Below are 21,091 nucleotides of genomic sequence, written 5' to 3' on the forward strand. Positions count from 1 at the left end.
GGGGGAGCCGACTGCACGCTCTATTCTGAGGCTGACACTTCTTCTCTGAGGGGCGGTTTTCGGTGTCAGGATTACAGTGCATGGGAGAAAAGAGGCGGAGTAGAGGTGGGGAGCTTTCCCCACAACTCATGTCACCGGGTCTGTCTGCAACGACAGAAAGAGAGGGAGAGAGACAGGGAGCCAGGGAGGATTGATTGCCGTTTACTTTTAAGCAGCCTCTCAACCAATGGCAAAGCAAAGAGTCCAGCATGCACTGGGACTAGCTTCCCTTGACACATGGGTTAACTAATCCACCCCCCACCTATTGGGTTGGTTGCTTGATACAGACTCTGTCACATGACTATACACAGGTCACATGACCTAAATAGGCCTACTTGGATATAAACAATAAACGCCCATCAAAAACACACACAAGGTTGGAAAGGGTTCAGTATAAAGACAGTGTGACACACACACACACACACACTTATGTCTGTTACATATATTTGGCACAGGGCCGAACGATTCAAATGTGTCACCACCGAACCATATGGATACACACATCCGCGCCTAATCTAACAAACACTGCAGCACACACACATTCTGGTCCGCACACAGACACACATATCCGGACTGTAAAACAGCATTGCCATCTTGAGCCCCCTGGATCACTGGGGCCATCTGACACTGTGGAGCTTGAATGCATTAAGACTGGCGAGGTGGCTGCACTTTCCATCTCAGCTAGCACAGTTACATAACCCTCCATGATATGAATGCATTAACAGTATTAGTTCTGCGGGTGAGGACACTTCTCACTGCTCACAAATGGTACAGCCTCAAATTTGCATAATAAATGATGTTGCTGCTGGATGTCAAAGTTCATTATCTAAAAAGATAAAACAACTGCTGATACACCCTCAAAGCTGACTGTCATGGAAGAGCATCTAAACAGGATACAATAAAAAGTATTTGCTCATTTTGAAGTCACTTTCACTTGTGCGCAAGTCAACTCAACTAGGATTTAGAGTTGAAGCAGAAGAGACGATGCCTGGTTGACTCTACAGGTGTCAAGGGTGCTCTGGTGGGGAAGACAAATCAATGGGAAGGGAAGGTGGATGAGAATGAAGGGGTGTTGATGAAGGATAAAGCAGATGCACTGGTTGAGTCTGAAGTAGAGAAACAGGGAGAAAGCAAGAAATGGACAAGCGTAGTTGCAGGGGCAAGCTAAAAAAAATGTCTTTCAACTTGCACTAGATGGGACAATCTGGGCTTGGTTGTGCCTGGATAAGCCCTGCATATGGATATGACTGGGACAGTAGATCAGATGGTACATCAGACTATTAGGATATTTGGCCTACGATGTGATATGTACTGCGTCTGATCTCTTGCCCCCACCCATCCACCCGCCCCGGCCCAGACAAACACGCCCCCGTACCCCTCCTCGGACCTCGGAAAAAAGTCTGACAGATGGGTGTACTGGAAAGATCCACTCAGGAGACCAAAACATACTAAGGCGCTGTCTGTCTGACGTTTGGATTTGGAGGGAAACAACAACCAGAGAAAAACAGGACAGAGAAAAGGGGACATCTGTGGCATTTATCTTATTTCCTCTCTTGTGGGACATGATGTGTCATGAGTGAGCAGAGTCTTTTGGATCATATTCCATTTAATTAATGAACCCTACCACACATACAACACTCACACTCCAGCTCAGAGCTCCTCATCTCTTCCATGTAAGTTGCCTGTGCCCCCAAGTGGTTGAAAATTATAACTGCATCTGCTTTGCAACTGAAAATATTTTAAACTTTGGAAACAACTGCTTCAGTAGCCAAGATCATTGGAAACTCACTCATTTACTGTGAACTTTACTTTTAAGCTTCAGCTTCTAACACTCTTGTACCATTGTACTATTTAACAAGCAATGAGAGGACGTGACGATAAATAAGGAAGGGCTTCAAGACGGTGTACTGCAAAAATCCTTCTTTTTGTAATAAACATCTTTCCATTACTCAAGTATGCTTAAAAATGCTGTTAATAGAGAAGAGTGGATATTTCCCACAAAGGACTGAGCATTACACTTCTTTCATAAATCTTGAATACATCACTTTTCTTGTCTTTACAGGTGTTGTTCCGTTTTGTCACTTCTTTGTTGTAAATAAAATAACCACAAAACAATCAAAATATGAGGTGCCTTTTTTACCATGGTGCTGCTTCACCCCCTAATTTCTACTGGGGAAAAGATATATACGTAAACCATCATTTTCATTGAATGGTAAGAATTTTTAAAACAGGAATTTTAAGTAATAAAGCTGATGCTCCCTATGGTGTTGTAATGACAGACGCTTCATTCTTTTAACCAACAGGGATGCCTTTTGCCCTCGACTTCTGCCCAGCCCCAAGCCTTTAATTAAGACTGGCTTAGGCCCGATTGATCCTGACACACCAGGAAGTTTCTTGAAAATCTGACTGCCAAAACCATGGAAGTATTATATAGGCCACAACCCCCCATTGCAGCCCAAAGCCCCTCCCCACACCCCACATAAAAAAGGATTGTAAGCTGAAAGCCCTTCTAGACGGTCCATGGGACCTTACATGATTGAGGTATGCCTACACATTCTGCATTAACACTTAGCTACTACATCTGGCTTGTCTCTTGTCTACATGAATTATTACACATTTTTGCAATAACTACACACATTATAAGAAATAAGCTGGTAGGAACTATACCAAAAAATGGCCTGACAACAGTAATTAAATTATTTGATAATGTAAAGCTAGTTGTATCCAAGTTTAATCCTCACATCTAACGTTATGGCGTTATGGCTCTATTACGTCAAATACATAAGAAAAAAAAAATACAGAAAAACGTGTCCTCCACAACAACAGGCCTACTCACCACCACATCATTAAATCAACAACACATTTCCTGTAGCAAAAGCTGTGATGCAAATAGGAAGCTGGGATCGTCAGATTGTCAGAGCCCTGTGTGCTGCGGGTGTTGTGCACCACATGGAGAGAATTCTTGTACAGACTTTCCCTGCAACACAGCCGCTGATGAGTCAGTGAGCCCCATGAAAGTGCAAGAGCCCCACAAACACTGCTTTCGTTTTACGGCGTTGCAGTATTCCAAAGGACCAGAACTGTTTGATAATGTTAATGTACCGTTAATATAGATTATATGCAAAATAAAAATCAACGTGTGACAAGACTTTTTTTTAGTAGCTGACAAAGTTGTTATAAAACCTTATTGTAAGATCAAAAGGATGATTTGTTTGGAGCGTATGTAGGTCTAAGGTTTGGGGGAGGAAGTACACATCTTTGAATAATGACACTTTTGGCACCTGCCTCTTTGGCTCAACACCTGATTTTAGTAAATTGCCAAGTCAAAGCAAATTTCAGACAAACTGCCCTGAAGCCCTGAGTCTTCATAGTGTGACAGAGATTCCACACGTCAATATCATGCAAAACCGAAAACTACAGCAAGATGCCAACACTTTTACTCTTCCACACTACGGACAATGAGACTCCACTCCATGCACTACAGTGTGATAGTTCTAGAAAGAGACAAAGGTTGACGAATGTTGGTCTAATGGTGAACTGAGGGTCTTACGTTGTCATACTGGCTGTAATGACCCATGTAGCAAAGCTAATAATGCTGTGTTAGCAGATGAAACATTCAGAAACATAAACACAGACCCATCCACAATGTGGAAAGTGACAGGGAAAGAGCAGGACCCTACCTTGGCCTATTTCTCCATTAAAAGGTGTGGTGTGGGTGGGGGTGGGCAATAACCAGTGCCTCTTCCTTCCCTTACTGGGAGGATCATGGAAACTCAACGTCACATTTTCAACATGTTTGGCTGAAACCATGTATTAAAAGCACATAATATTTTGTGACTAGCTTGGCAATGAAGACCTTTCAGTATAGATCACACAAGATGAAGGGGATATCATTAAAAATGGTTGCCTTTTCCACAAAATGGGACAGAATGTGCAGAAACATTATTGGATTTTATTTATTTATTTATTCTTATGTGGAAGTCAGGGGAACAAGTTCCACTTTACAATAATGGCCATATATATTTGTGATTGAGTGTAATGAAAATTATGGCTGAAAGGGCCAGGACTAACTGCTAATGCCTACCGGTGGGTTGTTATAGTAACTATGTAGTTACCGTATCTTACCATCCCGTTCACCCTTTCATAGTAAAGCCATCACAGGCTCTTTCAATTGTCAAATACAGGTTTTTCCAGGCTGTAAGTGTGAAAGAGTTAGAGGTACATATTTTTTCCCCTACTAGAACATATTAGCATTTAAGAAGATCACTTACCATACTTTATCCACACTACAAAGATAGGAAAACCTGAATGTAGTGCTGAATGGTTTTGCTATAACAGGACATGACTACAGCATTATTGGACTATGGAATTACAACAATGCCTAACCAGAATCAGAATCAGAAATACTTTATTGATCCCAGAGGGGAAATTATACAATTATTCAACCAATCTGGCTGATTGCTAATTTTTCCTTTAATGGGGCCTAAAGTCGTGCAAGTCTTGTGTAATTCTATGATATAACAGTGATAGTGTATGCCCTATGGAAGTACAGCTGATGTGCTTGTGTGAATGGTGAGTATTTGTCCATGACTGAAGTGTGTATAAAGAGTCAAATGTTCATTCTCCTGTAATATGACTTGAGCGCTTGACATAGACATTATTCTCAATGGCGATTCCTGAACAACAGAAGGGCAATGTCAAGGTCAGAAGTCGGGAGTACAGCCAAACCTGTACGTTGCTGGAATCCAGACAGCAATTACAGGCATCAGGTACAGGAAGTCATTAAGAAGATTCCATTTGGAGTTAGTAAAAAGTTTCCTGAACAGAGTGCAGAAAGGGTGTCGGCATACTCTTGCTGGAAATGTCTGCTGATTGACACAGGGCATGACCGTTGACTGTTTTAACTGGAGTATAGCCTAATGACCAAAATGTTTTTGAAATGTTATGATATGGAATTTCTTTTATCAATCCACACAAAAACATGGTCATTTCATGAATACAGAAGTGTCTGCTGCTGTACCACCAGACTACAGAGCTTCTTTCCTGCTGTCAGACTCCTCAAATCATCCTCTGCACTCTGCACACATGAAACTTTACACTGACATTGCACATACTAAACATACTGTTTGGGTGTATACACATATGTAAATGTTTGTATATATGATCTCATGACAATAAATCACCCTTGATACCTTTGTTCTTATTCAACTGCAAACAGAGGGAGAGATTCTGAATCATAAAGGTAAAAGATATCCCGAACATATCAAAAAATCTTTGACTAGAAATGTGAACTAAACCTCAAATTTGAATCTCAAAAAAAGTAAAAGATAGCTGGCTTCGTTTTCTCTCCAGTTTAGCAGCTGGCTCTCTCCCTCTCTAGAGGTCCTGTAGTAAAGCTGGACTTCAAAAGAGCCTTATCACCGTCACATTCTCTTGGAAGAGAACACAGCAATGGAGACCGGATGGGCAGGCTTACACTAGGTTGGGCTAACACAAGGAGAGGAGTGAAGAAATGCTTTGAATGTTGCCTTGTAAAAGGGAAGAGCTCCTGTATAGGCCCCCTGACCTCCCCACTACACTTCCTTCCTGAGAAGTAAAGGAATGCTGTGTCAGGTTTTATAAATTAGTAAGGATGTGCTTTTTAGCTTTCTCTCAGTAGCTCCCTTAGGAAATTCTAAAGCGAATTTTCCAATCAAAGCGTTTAGTTGGACATCATCTTCCCAGTGGTTGCTATGATGTGATTAAGTTATAATCTGGAAGATTTTCATTATATGAAACCCCATTTTTGATACCATTTATGAAGCCTTTTTTCAGGAGGTGTTCTGTAACTGCTTGAAACGGAGGACAAAAGCTGGTGCATGCACACGTTACTTAATGCGGATGACAAATTGTGATCAGGAGTTCAGTATTTTGACAGATGACATTGTCTCCTTCAGTGTTCTCAATTAAAACAACCTGACACGATGACTCCTCTCAATCCACAGGTTGTTTGGGTGCACCGCAAACAGATGCACAAGTTGCACTTCTTCTTTTTCCTTTTTGAAAGAGTTACTGCTTAGGACAAGTTTGCTGCCCCCAGTGGTCAATCCATTGGCATTTCGATGGGAACTCTAAGATCTGCATTATTTAAAAACACACCGGCCAGTACCACCAGTAACCACAGGAGTCATCAAATCAACCAGGACTGAAATCTTAAGGATTACTACTTTAATAGAATAAAAGAGTATTAAATCACACACAAATTGAACCAGTACAGCAACTTGCAGACCTGCTCACACTGAATAGTTGACGTCAAATAACACTGTAAATTAGTTAGTTTAACTTTAAGTTCGTCGAAAGAAGATTGTTTAAAATGGTGCTATTATTTAAAAAGTCAGTACACAGCAAGGATATGATGATCTAAAGACTTGTTTTGTCTTTAAAAGCATCTTATAAATTAACCTGAACTTGAAATAGGGACAGGCGAAGCAGGAATGTGTACTATGTCAATTTGCAATTGACTTTTTGACTATTTGGTCTTTATGTCTAATTGCAAACTATTTCTTATCCCACGTGCACCTCCTTTCTAGTGTATTTACATAGCTTGGATTCTGTTTGCATTTTGCACATTGGAATCAAAATACAAAGCGAAAACATAAAATAAAAAGACATTTGAAATGTATGCATTTGATTCTTCCTCTCCATGTTTTCTTCCTACATTTCTCCTGTTCTCTCTCCTCCACCCTTGCTACGGCTAACTCAGTCTAACACAAGGTCCCCACTTTGACTGTGGCTTCATCCTGTATTTTCCAATTATCACCTTTTAAAGGCCAGCTGGGTGCATTCCAAACCATCGGGGGGCAATTCCATTTGCATTGCTCTGAGACAAAGTCATGCCCAAGTTCTTTCATGCTAAAGTTCATAACAGACAGTCTAAAATGACGCTATAGCTGCAGCTAAAAAGTCACCAATACCTTCAACTTGAGAAAACATATCAAATGGAGAAAATGTTTTTTCTTTATATAGCTCATGATTTAAAAGTATTTAGAGAAAGAAAAGAAAACTTGAAAATCTGAGGTATATTGGTGGACAACATCCCCAAGCTTTGAGGTAACAAGTTTGCTTTATAAACACAGAGCAGCTTGACACAGACTTTCTCATTTCAGACTGATCAATGTAGCTCTCAGCTCTGTTTACAATCACAGCTCATTATGCTGATTTTATTCTCCTTTTTCATTAACTTGATTTTTCAGCAGCTCTGGGAATATTTATTTCATTCTATTTCTGAATGAATCTATTTCATTTAGGTGTTTTTTTTTTTTATGTCCTTTGAACTCCCCCGCAATTCCGTCTATTGAAATGACCATTGCATTTATGTGTGTGTGGACATGTGTGTTGTATAAAGGGGCAGGGGGGATGTAACTGTTACATTTGCTTTGCACATTAATGAACACTGCCATCTCTGCCTGCCTTTAGGCTCTCTTTCTTAATACTAGGGCTGCTCACTAGTGTAAACCTGTGTTTGATTTCTCCTCTCCTCTCCCTCTCAGACTGCATATAGCAGCATTTAGCTGTGAATTAATTTTCATGTTTGGATATACCCTGCTGGGGTGTGATGCCGGTGGCGCATAATCAAAATCTGCAACACTACATATGGGTAGATAGGCCTTGTGGGTATTTTCACAGTGCAGATCTGTAGCTGGGCGGGGGTAAACTAAAAGCAGAGAGTGGGGTCAACGGGCAACAGACAAAACAGAAGTCAACAGGACAATGGGACATTTAAACACAAAAGAATAAATCTATTGTCTTATAAACGGATACGGAGCAGGATAACTTTTGCAGCGTGGTGTGCAGCTGTGTGTGTGTGTGTGTGTTTGTGATAATGCGCATGTCTCTGGCTATGGGACAAGACACGCATCCACAGCCACAGCTCAAACACCAGCAGCCCTTAACATGGTGTGTCTAATGCTCCTATTTAGTGTTTGGGGTGCAGCGGCGCGTGGCCTGAGGTTTTTGGGAGGGGACGTGGATAGCACCTAGCCTGACAGCTGTGCCCCAAACTGGAGACAAAAGCCTGAGGAAGTACCGCATCATCGAAGATGGGACTAAAAGGCATGGCAATTTGCTTGTGGTCTGGCCTATACCGACGTCTGATTCAGTGCATAGTCTGCTTTTCATGGTGAATACGGCCAAAACACAAACACTCCTCTTATAATGCAAACTTAAACTGGGAGGACATCTTTAAACAAATTCCACTATAAAAAGGACATGGCATCACATGGTACATTTAGATCAAAAGCAGAAACACAAACTACTAATTCATAACAGACTTTATTTCAAATAAACAAACAGAAGGAACATAGGCCACCTTTTGTGCATCAGTCTTTTCATTGGAGTTTATTTGTAATCCTTTGATAGGAGGGAGTCTCTTTGTCAATCGGGATACATCAAAGATAAACCAACTTACCATGCTGCTTGTGTTTGTGTGTCTATGTGTGCATGTCTGTATTCTAGTCTTTAACATCACAGCAAGGCATGTTTTTAATCTATTGATTTAATAAGCTTTGGTAGCAGACTGTTGGCTAAACACGTCGTGAGGTGACACATCTTCAGTCTAAAAACTTGGTATGTGTTTGATGAATAGCTAATGGAATTTACAGTAGATGATAACCTTACTTTCTGTGAAAAACAATTCATGAATTTTCATTAACATAAGTTCTTTGTCTAATAATATCTCATATGCTTTATCACGCAGGCATCTGCATGTACAGTTCACACAGGCGCACACACACCTGAATATGGGAGATAAAATACAGCAAATGCTAGACTAAAAATCTGAAGTTAGGAAGGATCAACTTGAATACCAAATTAAATCTTCAAGCATTTCGCACCCAGAGTCAATTTTCATAAACACTAAACCATTATTACCATACACAGAGGTGTCTCCTTTGATGGGCTGGGCTAATAGAAGCAAAAGAGATAATTATTACTTGTTTGTTGCCACATCAGCTATTAGGTGATAATTAGGCGAGAAATTTTACTCTTTTAAATGGTTTGTTTGATCTGAACATGTGTTCCCAGATGGATGTCTGAGTATCTGCATTAATTATTATTGCAAATTAAAAGGCCAATGAAGCCTGAGCAAAACTGAATCTCATGGTTTAATAAGCTGTTCTGCGCACCACCGACTGAACACAAATATAAAAATGCAGTGACAGACATGTCTGAATCTGCAATCTAACAAAGCATGCATGTCTTACCATAAGGTGTGGATCGGAGTTTTGGTGTGAATAGATATTGACTGTGTGCTTTACTTGGAGCCCAGCGAGGCGGATGAAACATCGGTAAATGCACATGTGATCAAGAGGTACTCATAAAAAGGGTGGTGCAACCATTCCTGGCATCCATATCAATGACTATCCTTGTTATAAAATGGAAAACTAAATATTTAGAATACATCTTAACAGGAAAATAGGAAAACTATCCATCCCTCGCATAAAGGAACTTCCTTTATTATGCCCCTGTGTCCACATGCACACACACGCACAGACGTCAGGGGATTGAAATGGCTCAAAAATATCCACTGGTTTAAATTAGACCATCAAACAGTCAGCTGCTGATTTGTTTCCTGTGTGTGTGAGTGTGTGTACAGAGGTTGGATGGTGAGTCAAGGGAGAGGGCTGAGCAGGTTTCTGACCTCCCATGGGTGCAGCAGAGTGAGTGCAATGGTGTAGGGTTCACTAAAACAACAATGTGTGCAACAGAGGGTATTTCACAATGGAGAACCACAAACAAGCCTTTATACAACCTGCTAACAGTAAATTAACCTACTCTCATGTAACAATAATTATAATAATAATCTGTGTGTAAAGTTTGAAAAAACAGGGTGTCCTAAAAAAAACAAAAAAACTAGTCAATCAAATGAAAACACAATGAACGAAAAGAGTTCTGTAAGGCATTTGACAAAGTCAGCAAACAGCATTTACTTTATCCACAATTTTGCCATCTATGGTGTAAAATCATTACTTCTTCCATTACTTATCACTGTGGTGTGGGTACCTATGGGACTTGAAATACGATCCAGGAAGTCCAGTTTGAGTAACACATCCATGAGTTTGAAAGCTTCCCAGACGCCAAAACACTGCATACTAGATTATAATACTCAGAAACAGGATTTTACAACTTTGGAAAGTTATCACACCAGCAATTATTAATCTATCTTCTGTTGCAATGATCACAAGGCAAACAGTAGAAATACTTTTTTCAAACAGGGCTAAAGTCGGCTTGAACACGACCTTAGTCATGTTGGTTGATTGTTGATGGGGATTAGTGGCCACTTGGTTGAGATTACTGGGCGCCTGCTCACTAACTTCCAGGGTAGAGGAAATACTATTTTACACCTAGTTACCAGTTCATTAGGTACACCTGTACAATTAAATGGAGTCCAACTTCTCTGCAATAAATCTTATCTTTGAGGAGCTTCTAATGTTCAACCTTGGTTCACACTGTCAGATGTTAAGCCAACTCTATAAATCACTTGTGAAACCGCAGTTAGGGATAGTGTAGAGGGAATAAAGGTATGCAATTGATGTCACACTGCACACACAGTCACATTCTTTTACTCCACACTCATAAGTCAGCATATGCCACCGTGCAGTCACAAAACAGTGAAACACAAGTAAAATGGTAAGAAGCTGTTGTGTAATTGACTGCACAGAAAGAACTCAGTTTTTATAGACTGCCAAATACCAAATAGAAGAAATGCAACGTGAAGTGAAGCTTTCTCAAGGACTGTGTAACCTAGCACACTATTTTCTGAATGAAACATATCGATCTCGCTATTACCATTTCCTTCTGACAGTACTTAGTTTGTCCACCCCTATGTGCATGTATTAAGGGGACAGAATATTACTACCTATTAACACTATTAACCTGATACAATGTAAACCCAGTCTATACCCCATTATTACTCCACTACATTATGTAGTTGCAAAGAGTCTGGCATGATGAAAAAGAGCAGACCCTCCTTAGTGAGAGTGGCTGTGTCCTTAGAGGGCATTAGTACCGGCATTATCTTGTTGTGCCAGACAGTTCAGTAGTAAACACCCTGGCTTGCCTTGTTTACCCTTTGCAAAGGGCCTCGTAGTAAACTCTGATGGAACTGCACAGTAGAGCCGGATTGTTGTAGCCATCCTGGCACGGAGATATGGGTCATGCTAGGCTGTCCTCTCCCTCACCCCAGCACCAGAGCCCAAACCCTGATGAGATTAGCCGGCCAGCCAGGAGCTCAGTGGTGGTAAAACACAAACACCACTGATTACGTGAACATTAAAGTCAGATCCCCTCACACTTCAGCTCGGATCCCCTTGTGCAGGGTCACGAGCGGGTTAGTATGATGACCGTTCCGGCATACCCAACTTATATGGCACTACTGCGTCCATCTTTGCACACACCATGGACCTTGATAGATCCTTAGCAAGCACATAATTATCCTGTGATTAGAGCTGACGTCATCTGAGACACATGCTATGACAGTGGCACAGCTGGCTTCCTGAAATCTTGCACATGATGACTTTTACATGAGAAAATACAAAAACAAAAAGGAGCCAAGTCAGGTTGACATTTCCTTCCAGTGACTAGTTTTTTTCGGGGTAGGTCAGTGAATGCAGTGCCTTGGCCACTGCTACTCTTTGTTAAATCACTGCTAAAAAATGGGATTAGGCAGGTTGGAATGCCAGGGTAATCACTCATTCAGCAGCAGCCAGGAGAAAAGGCCTCCTTAAGGAGAAGGGGTGGGTTTTATATAGCCGAGAGCTTTGATTACTGCTCCGTCTTAAAAACCGCATCCGATGAGTAAAGACATGCACTGGTCCTCCCCCACATTTACTGGGCAAGTCGCCCTCCTGGGTTCCTGTAAATAAGTGATGTCACAGCGCTTAATGATGCCCAGGCTAGACTCAGCAAGGTCCTGAAAAACAAAAAACACACTACCAGCTTCATCAGTACTATGAGCATGTTGCCTAACTGTCATGTCAACAAAAGAATGAGTTTTGCACATTGTATCAGATTTCTCTGTGAGACTGCTGATGATGCAGTTAGAGGGTATTCTCTTATTCTACGAAGCCAGTTAAGTTCACCCTCTGAAGGAAAAGAAACATCATCTTCTTCTGTGGATTGACTGCCCCGTCACTGCTGAAGATGTTCAGATGGAGAGTGCGCAGAAAAAGAGACACTTTCTCTGGCCTTTCTCCTGCTTTCCCCGATGCAGACTGGTAGTGACAGTTGTTTCCAGTTGCTACATATAAAGGGCCCATCATAAAGCCCGGCTAGAGGAAACAGGATAAGCGCTTGAGCCAAGGCAGTAAAAAGCTCTCTGGGAACTTGAAAGCCACACAAATGAAGTCTGCGTCTGCCATCTGGAAACAATAAACAAACAAAACCCAGCAGCCAAACAAACACCACGAAGGCAGAGGGAGAGAGAGAGAGAGAGAGAGAGAGAGAGAGAGAGAGGACGAGGGGGGGGAGAAATGGAAGCAGAGATTGAGAGTGTGAATGACTGATAGAGGAGGGTGTCAATGCTAAAAACGTGTGCAGCATGCATCATTAGCAGACACTGATGGGAAGACAGACACAGAGACAACCCTTTGTATAAAATCTCCTTTGATGCTTGGGAGATGGCCCTGCTGTTTGAATGTGTGTGGTACTACTGAAACCTGGTTCTAATGAAGTACAGTGCTAACAGGAGGCTGTCTGTCTGCAACTTGTGCCAGTGATGTGATGAGAAGTTATAAGCCAGTTCCAAATAGGGCAAAATACCAAAAGAAACCAGCCAATTCTTCTCTGCATGCCCAGATAAATCAGAAATAGGAATTTTCCTATTTTCTATCAATTCAGAGAGACAGTCACATGACTGTTGTCCTGATTTTCACTGGAGGGTTTTGTGTGTTTATGCTCATATAGCTGTTCAATATGGACTGATCGAGGAGAGACGTTTTCTTATTTTACAGGAGCTACGAAAAACTGTGGAGTCCATTGAGAAATATAATGTCAAGCGCACGACCAATTACACTATAAAACTATACAGATATTGTAGTGATTTCTCTTTAGGGCTAATGGATTACTTATACTTATAAAACACAAATTTAATACACTTTGTGGTACTGAAATACTACAGTATTTGTCCATAGGTCCGATCCAGGAATACCATACCTTTGCATCCCTCTCAGCATAGGAAATCTCATTATTTGTGTTACAAGAGTCCAGTTGCTTAGATATCTTGAATATTGTATGTACATTGGCCCACTAAATTAACTTCGTGCATCATCAAATCACAACCCTGTTTGTGACAACAGAAATTATATAATTACAACAGGTACTGAATGTTACGTGTCTATTGAATTAAGCTCAAGCCAATAAGGGCTGCAGCTGATGAATACTAATTTACCCTGATCATGTCAAGTCTGTAAAATGACAAGATGCCCATCATGGCTGCCCATGTTTTACAATTGCTCAGTCTCATAGACGTTTAATTTACATCTGAGCCGCTGTGGTACTGTACCTAATAAAGACTTAAAAAATTAACTGGTTATCAAATGTGTCACTCATTGATTCATCAATTACTTAACTGATTTTTAAGCATTAAATGTAATTAAAGTAAAGCAGTAGTTTTTAGCCTTTGTGACTCACTTTAGTTTACTTTTGTTAGGTTAATTTTACTTTACTGTAACAATACTACTACATTTTGCTACTAGTTGTACTACTACTAAAAAGGCACATAGTACCAATACTACTTTTTTCCTGGAGGTCTCTTCAAAGAGGAAAAAAGGGCAGCACAACTTCATTTGGAATATCAACAACTGTGTCTGCATGATAAAGTTTCATGGATGGTAACTCACCAGTGTGGGACTATCTAATGAGGGAAATTCATGAGATGAAACTTCACTTGGTACTAGAACAAAACATCACAAGTTGCTCTCAATGTCCTCATCACAAAGCACACTGTCAATACTGACACCGAGGGGTTCGTCCAAGAATTGCAGTCATGTGGCCACAGCATGGACCCATGTACTATTACAGATAGTCCCACCTATAGGTGTATATACACTTAAACAAACATGTTAAGGCAGAATGGCACAGAGAACCACACACACGCACACATACACACACACAACCCCCACCTGCTGTGCCTGGTTAACAAACACTCTGCTATAAAAGCAGGCCTCTTACTCATTAGGGTGCTGTGTATCAGACAGGAAATGCTGGGTAAATTACACCTCATCACCCTGGAACTAGCCGACCATCACCATGGCAATGAGCCAACCTCCGTGCCGTGAGAAGACCAAAACACCATCGTGGCAGAGGAAAAGGGGGGAGGACAAGACGCATTTTCCCCTAATTACTGATAAAAATGATCTAATGTCAGTGATGCAAATGTACTCCCACAGGTTTCTGGGGTGTAAATTGAACCCAAATCTGTATCTATTTAATAGCCAAAAGAACCCCTTTGCCCTTTTGACAGTGGAGCTGACTCCAAATCTGGAAGCAATATCCTGCCCACACACACAACTGTGACTGCTACCCTATTAATGCTACATGAGGTAAACTGTACCAGGCCAACACACTCTTTATTAGAAATTGTTAGTCATGCCTACAGTAAATACTTTCATACAGTTCAATAAATGGATCAACACAGGCTTCAACGCGTCATGACAATCAAGAGGACATTGGGTGGTCTCTCTAAGGAGGTCTGTGTGTAATATCTAAAATAATTTGATGGCTATACACCGACCAAAAATAATTATGATTATAACATTTAATAGATTACTATAGACTATGACCACAGCAAGAACGATTTTTGCAGCAGTTTGTGTAAAAAACACAGTAGAAAGGTAATTGATTTAAATGCAAATTTCATCAAAGATTATAATAAAAAATGCCTATAGTTACCAACACCTATACATCGCTGTGTCACAAGTTTTTGACACCTTGCACTCGTCTTAAAAAAAGGATAATTTCAGCACAGCACTTGTATTGGCTCACATCTGTAAAAAGTTTCCCCCTCGTGTTATCATTAAAAACAGAGAATATTTCCCCAGCTTCTCATTCAATCCGACCACCACGCTCAAACTCTAAACCACACAAACCACTCATTAGCCAACCCCACGTTTCTAGAACAAAATTCTTTTGTTGCATTGTTCACACATTCCTCCCTGGCCGTGTTTATACAGATGCGATTCCATGTGTGCTCTGGGGTCCAAAGACGTCCTTCTCTGTAGCCAAAGATGTGCTGTTGATCAAAGGCTTCAGTGCGAGAGCAGAGACACTTGTTTTGGTTGTTTTTTTTTCTATGGGGATACAGGGTAACAGATCCATCTGTTGGCCGCATGGATCCACCTTGGTTGGAGCTGGGACAAGTGTAGGCCTCTCTTCTCTGCCATCTCACACTACTCCCTCGACCACGTTTACTCAGCTGGTCACCACACCAGCCGCCAGAGATTTGTTTTCACAGAGCAACATGTGTTACTTAATGCTCTGTAACAGATTTCAAAGACAAGACTAGCTGGGTCAACAACAGGTAATAGAGCGATTTATTGATTCATTGGCTCAAAAAAGGCAATGTGTAAAAAAAAAAAAGAAAAAAAAAAGGGCCTCTGTAGGCTCTGGTGAATACATCCACAGGCAGTGATGTCAGGGTGTAGATTTAGTTTACTTTAACCACATCATGTTGTTGTGTAATTCAGCTTGACAAAACAAATAGTCTCCTGCCTGACTGCGAGACTGACCGACTTACACATAATATAAAAGGGGAAAGAGAAGGCTTTTAAAGTGGCTCACATATTTTTCAAGAATTTCAGGCAAACTTTGTTACCATGAGGCAATGGCCAAGAACGTGTCTAGTAAACAATTGGATAAACCATTAAATAGTTCAATAACAAGGCAGAGCGTGGGGTTTGGGGTTACTTGGTCAACCTGCTCGCCCTCTCTAGCTTAAGAATTTGGTTACACAGTCCCCATGGTTGTTTTCTTGCTTGATTGGATTATGGCCACACAACTCAAGCTCAGCTTCCACCACCAATCAATGAGGAAATGAGGTGTCAACACACTAGTGTTTATTCAACACTCATTTATTTTTCTACTCTAGCTCAACCACAGAAGACACCAGCTGATTGAAGGGATTTTCTTTGAGCATTTAGAATGATTTCTTATAGCATTACAAACAAGGAGTTTGTGGTGTAAAAGTGCTAACTATGTTCATACAAATAATCTTTTCTCTTAAAATGCATTACATGTAAATTCCTCTCATATTATAGGACAGTTTTAAACAGAAATTTGCCAATTGACTGTGAAATGACAAATGCATTTATGATGTCACTTTGTGCTACTATTAAGAGTGTATAATATTACAAGTGTATATTAAAATTCTGTCTTGTCTTATCTCTAATCTCTTTTACAACTGAGAAGATGGGGCTCTTAAACTTCAGGCTGTGCGTCCATATGACCAAGCTAAAAGAACTGGTAATGGGAAGACACCAGGAAGTCAGTAATGCTTCCAATCAGCATGAAGTGCCATCAAAATAAAATTCTGCACAGTAGCTGCTGCTTTAAAACAACTGGGGCAATTGAAAATTCCCCTCCCAATTTATGCCAAATGCCACTTTATAAACATTCTAGCATGACTGCCAAGTGTATGCACTGCTTTATGCCCCTTCTCTTAATTGAAAACGTTATAGGGGTGCATTACACTTGGGGTTTTTATAAGCTGTGCTATAAAGCCCTAGCAGGCCATGAGAGGGGAAACTGCCCATTAACTTATAAGGTCCAGGCCTTGGCTCTCTTAATTGACAACCTCTAGGCTACTTTCATCACTTGTCGACTTCATAGCGGCAGTCAATGCTTCCTCCAGGATGCTGTTGCATCTTTGACACGAGGGTGTTTGTGACAAAGAGCAGTCTGCCGCCAATGCCAGGGCGAGGGCTCTAGGCTGTCCATAAAACAAGCACACACATTCCTCTCCTAGTTCCAGCCATCTGAGAGGGCTGCATTTAACCATGTAGGTACTGCTTTCCAGAAACACCAGCCAAAATTCAATATGAATCCTATTAGGAAGGTAGACTTTTTAATATGCTTGTGCTGTACGCACGTCTACACGTCACATATCATAAAAATCTTGTAAAATATCCAGAAAAATACTTTAATTTTATAAATCAATTTAAATTACTACAGGAAAAATGTGAGATGCTAAGTATATATAAATATTTTATTTATAATCTGTTCAGGCTATCACCACCAGCACAAGCAGACAAAGACACACACACACACACACTCACACACAAGACTGGCGTGACAGTCACTTCACACTCTAATTTGGCAGGATCATCAGCTTTGTGCCTCTGGAAATTCATGCGCCTTGAATTAGGGCCACATGTCACAATGTAGTTGACCAGTACAGACACATTACTACCATATTAAAGCCACTTAAATTCTTTGTAACTGGCGTTTAAACTGAAGTTTCTCATTATGCCTCCTATGAGATTCACAAGAAAATTTACAAAAGATAGAAGAGTACTATGCAACTTTGTCTGCTAACCATCTGTCACTGAATCTGAATGATGTAATGTTGCAGAAATGTACACAAGACTACTATGCATGTACGTGTTTGTATTTGTTGGTGTATTTAAAGGATTACTCCAGCAATTCAGTATTGCGCCTCCATAAAGTTGGAGGACGTACAAGAAAGTCAGCACATATCCTGACTTTCAGTCATTACTATCAGTCAAGCTCCAAAAACACTGAATCCTACATTTAATGAAATATACTGTGAGACAATAGAAATGTGTCAACCGTAAAAGAGTTTCATGCACCGTTTATAGTAACTAACTCTTAAATTCTCAAACTGTATTAGGCCATTACGTACCATGTTTTACAGCAATACCTGCTAAACATCAGCATGTTAGCATATAATAGTAAATGTCTGGCTTAATTGTTAAATTTGTTTAATTTTTGCTTTGGCTCAAAGTCAGACATATAAGCGATACAAATAGCCTTCATTATCATAATTCAATTAAGTTTTTGTTAAGTTACTTAAACATTAGATACTGCTGATATGAAAGATTGTGACCACAATTCTTCCAGTGTAGATGGCAGGAAATGCGTGGGTGTACACAGTGCATGAGAAGGGCTCTATACTGGAATAACAACGATTGGCTGCCATGAGATACTGCCGGTACTTTCTGATATGATCATAACCAAACATATGATGATACAAACCACTGTTTATTCATCTGTAAGGAACATGTTAATCTGAGGATCCTGTCAATAGCTTTTATAATGTATCACTTTGAAAAGGACAATTCTTCACAATAAGCACTTCAGTGAGGTTAAATATTTGAAACATCATTTACAGTAGTATAAAGCCATACAACTCAACAGCACCGAAAACTACAAGCTCCAAATGACCATAAAGTTGAATCCACACCAGTCATACAGAAGACAGTTTAAGGGAGGACACTAAAAACTGATGAAAACACTGGTAATCAGTAAAAGGCTAACATAAGGTGTCGCTATAATCATATAGCCAAAAAAAAGCCAGGTGCAGTGACTTCCTGGACTCTTGTCATCACAGTGAGGTTCCCAGGCAACCATCACTACAGGGTTAGACACTCTGCACAGAAGTACTGGGCGGATGGAAAATAAATAGTTACAGAACTCCCCCCAAAACCACAAATTGCCCTTTTTTATGTTAGTTTCTGTTTGTGTATAGATTAAACAAACTAGATACAACGTGTGACTAATTCACATTGTAGCTAGTTTGAGCTTTAGGAGGTACTGGTGGAGTATTTGTTAATTCTGGAGAGAGCCGGGCTAGCTGTTTCCCCCCTGCTTCCAGTCTTTACGCTAAAGCTAGGCTAACCACCTCACACAGACACACACATGACCGTGCCATCGCTCCTCTCATCCAACTCTGAGAGAAAGCAAATAAGTGTATTTCCAAAAAAAAATTTACTAAGTTGCAGTGTGTTGACCTCTCTTGGCTACCGCAGATCAGGCCTGCCCGCTACACTCTGCTTTAGATTGACACTACCAGATTAGTTAGTAATATTTATCACGAGTCAAAAGAAAGTTTAAAACTTTTCCATCATGGCCCTTGATGGTAAAAAAAAAAAAAAAAAAAACAACCAAAAAAGTTAGAAACATGGAAACACAACTGAATGCAAAATTAAACACCTACCTCAACATCAGACTACACAAGAGCAGAAAATATATTATATACCTTAACAGTTCAGTAGATAAGACATTCTGCTGCACAGCAACAGCATCACAGTAACACCATCAAATCTGCACCTTATAAGGTGACATCGCCAGAATGAAAAGCTAACACTTACCCCAGCAGCTAGGCTTGTACTTTTCTCTTACAGCTGCCTGCTTTGGGTGTGTTTTTGGTATCAATAACGTTATTAAGCATATTCTCTTCATTCAAACAGCCACTGGAGCACAGGACACAGTAGTGTTTATATTCTGAGGCAGACGTCTTCAATACAAGCTCTGTGCACATTCCCAGCTTTTCTAAACTCATTCAAGAAGTAAGAAACAAGTAGCTACAAGCAAGTCGCCATTTTGGCTCAAATGACAAACGAATATAATGTTGGAAACACTGTTGCCAACTGGTGTACTGCTCCACAACCTATACATCAAGAGGCATTTGACAAACAGCTGCTGCCGTGATATGGAGAGAAACTTATCAGGCAAAAGTAGCGCCAAATTTTGCCTTGCGAGTTTCTCTTCGCGGGACAGAGCACATTTGGAAGAAGGAGGAATAAAAAACATAAACTGACTTACTGTGGAACAAGTCGTTTCACAGCTCTGGTTATGTGCGCCGCCATGTTGCCTTCGATGACGCGCCAAAAGAGCAAGCAGCAATTGGCTACAGAAGTAGTTCCCTTGTGTGGCCCGAGCTGTGTGGTTGGCCACAGCATGGAGAGGGGCGGGCTCTGGAGGACTCCCAGCACATGGGAAGGTAAACAGCGGCAGTGGGATGGTGCTGTTGTGGAGAGGGGAGGAACGGCAGAGGATGAAACAGGGAAATTACTGTTAATTAACAATTACGATAAAATGTAATTTATTGTACAAGATAATTCAAAAGAAGTAGTAGGAAGGACTTAAAGTGAAAGTTACCGTTGGTAAACAGTGATATTCTGTGTGGTTGCTCGGTTATAAGTCCTCACCTCGATTGCCTACATGCCTCACAGATGGTCTCTGTCTACCATAACACTGGTGTCCTTCTGCTCTATGAGACAGACGTACAATAACTCTGGTGTCCTTCTGCTCTATGAGACAGAAGGGACAGAGACAGGCTGAAGCTTGAAACGGAGAGAAACAGGGGAGGAATAAAAGGAAAGAGAGATTTGAGCACAAGGCACGTCACCCCAGGAGTTCTCTCTCACAGCAGTGGTGAATTACTACCACTATCATCAGCCAGGTCCAAGTGTGGTGCACAAATGACACGCAATATTTGCCATGATTAAGTCAGCAGGGGATTTGCTCCAAATGTCAGCATTCAGAGGACAGCCATTGGGCTGGGGGTGTATTTAAATGTGAATGTGCTGCTGGACTTACTTTACTTTATCAAGGTTCTAGAGCCAAATGTATTTTGGTGGCAGACCTTCAGTTGAAATAGAGGAAAAGTGTAAAGTCCATGATGACCATTTTTTGATGACACATTTCCTGCCTTGCAATCATAGATCATAACAAAGCAAATATATATCTCTATATCTATATATAGAGATATATATATACATATACGTATATGTATGTGTATATATATATTAAAAGCAACTGTGGTTTTCCCACTTTCAATTACATTCACGGCATAAACTTTTGATTTAATTCAGTGGAGTATTTTTATTTTTTCAGACATTTGTGTTTGCTGTTTGCTGAATTACTTGTAAGTGGCCTCTAAAAATGAGTGAATTTAAACAATTGGTCTGTTGAACTGCTCGCAACTCATAGACATAAGGCTGATAACACATGTAAAACAAATTTCAATACAAATGACAGAGACGTGAGTGATCCTCCT

General features: G+C 40.6%; 1 protein-coding gene across 1 annotated transcript in view; it reads right to left on the reverse strand.

Moving 5' to 3' along the window:
• The window catches only part of clybl (citrate lyase beta like), a 54,171-nt gene extending 34,273 nt beyond the window's left edge, over positions 1-19,898 (reverse strand). Inside the window, exon 1 of the mRNA XM_070915221.1 lies at positions 19,855-19,898. Within this exon, the coding sequence (XP_070771322.1) occupies positions 19,855-19,898 (44 nt within the window). The remainder of the gene's footprint in view (positions 1-19,854) is intronic.
• Positions 19,899-21,091: the final 1,193 nt, after the last annotated feature.

Source organism: Enoplosus armatus, chromosome 11 (genome assembly GCF_043641665.1).
Source record: "Enoplosus armatus isolate fEnoArm2 chromosome 11, fEnoArm2.hap1, whole genome shotgun sequence".
Lineage (NCBI taxonomy): Eukaryota > Metazoa > Chordata > Actinopteri > Centrarchiformes > Enoplosidae > Enoplosus > Enoplosus armatus.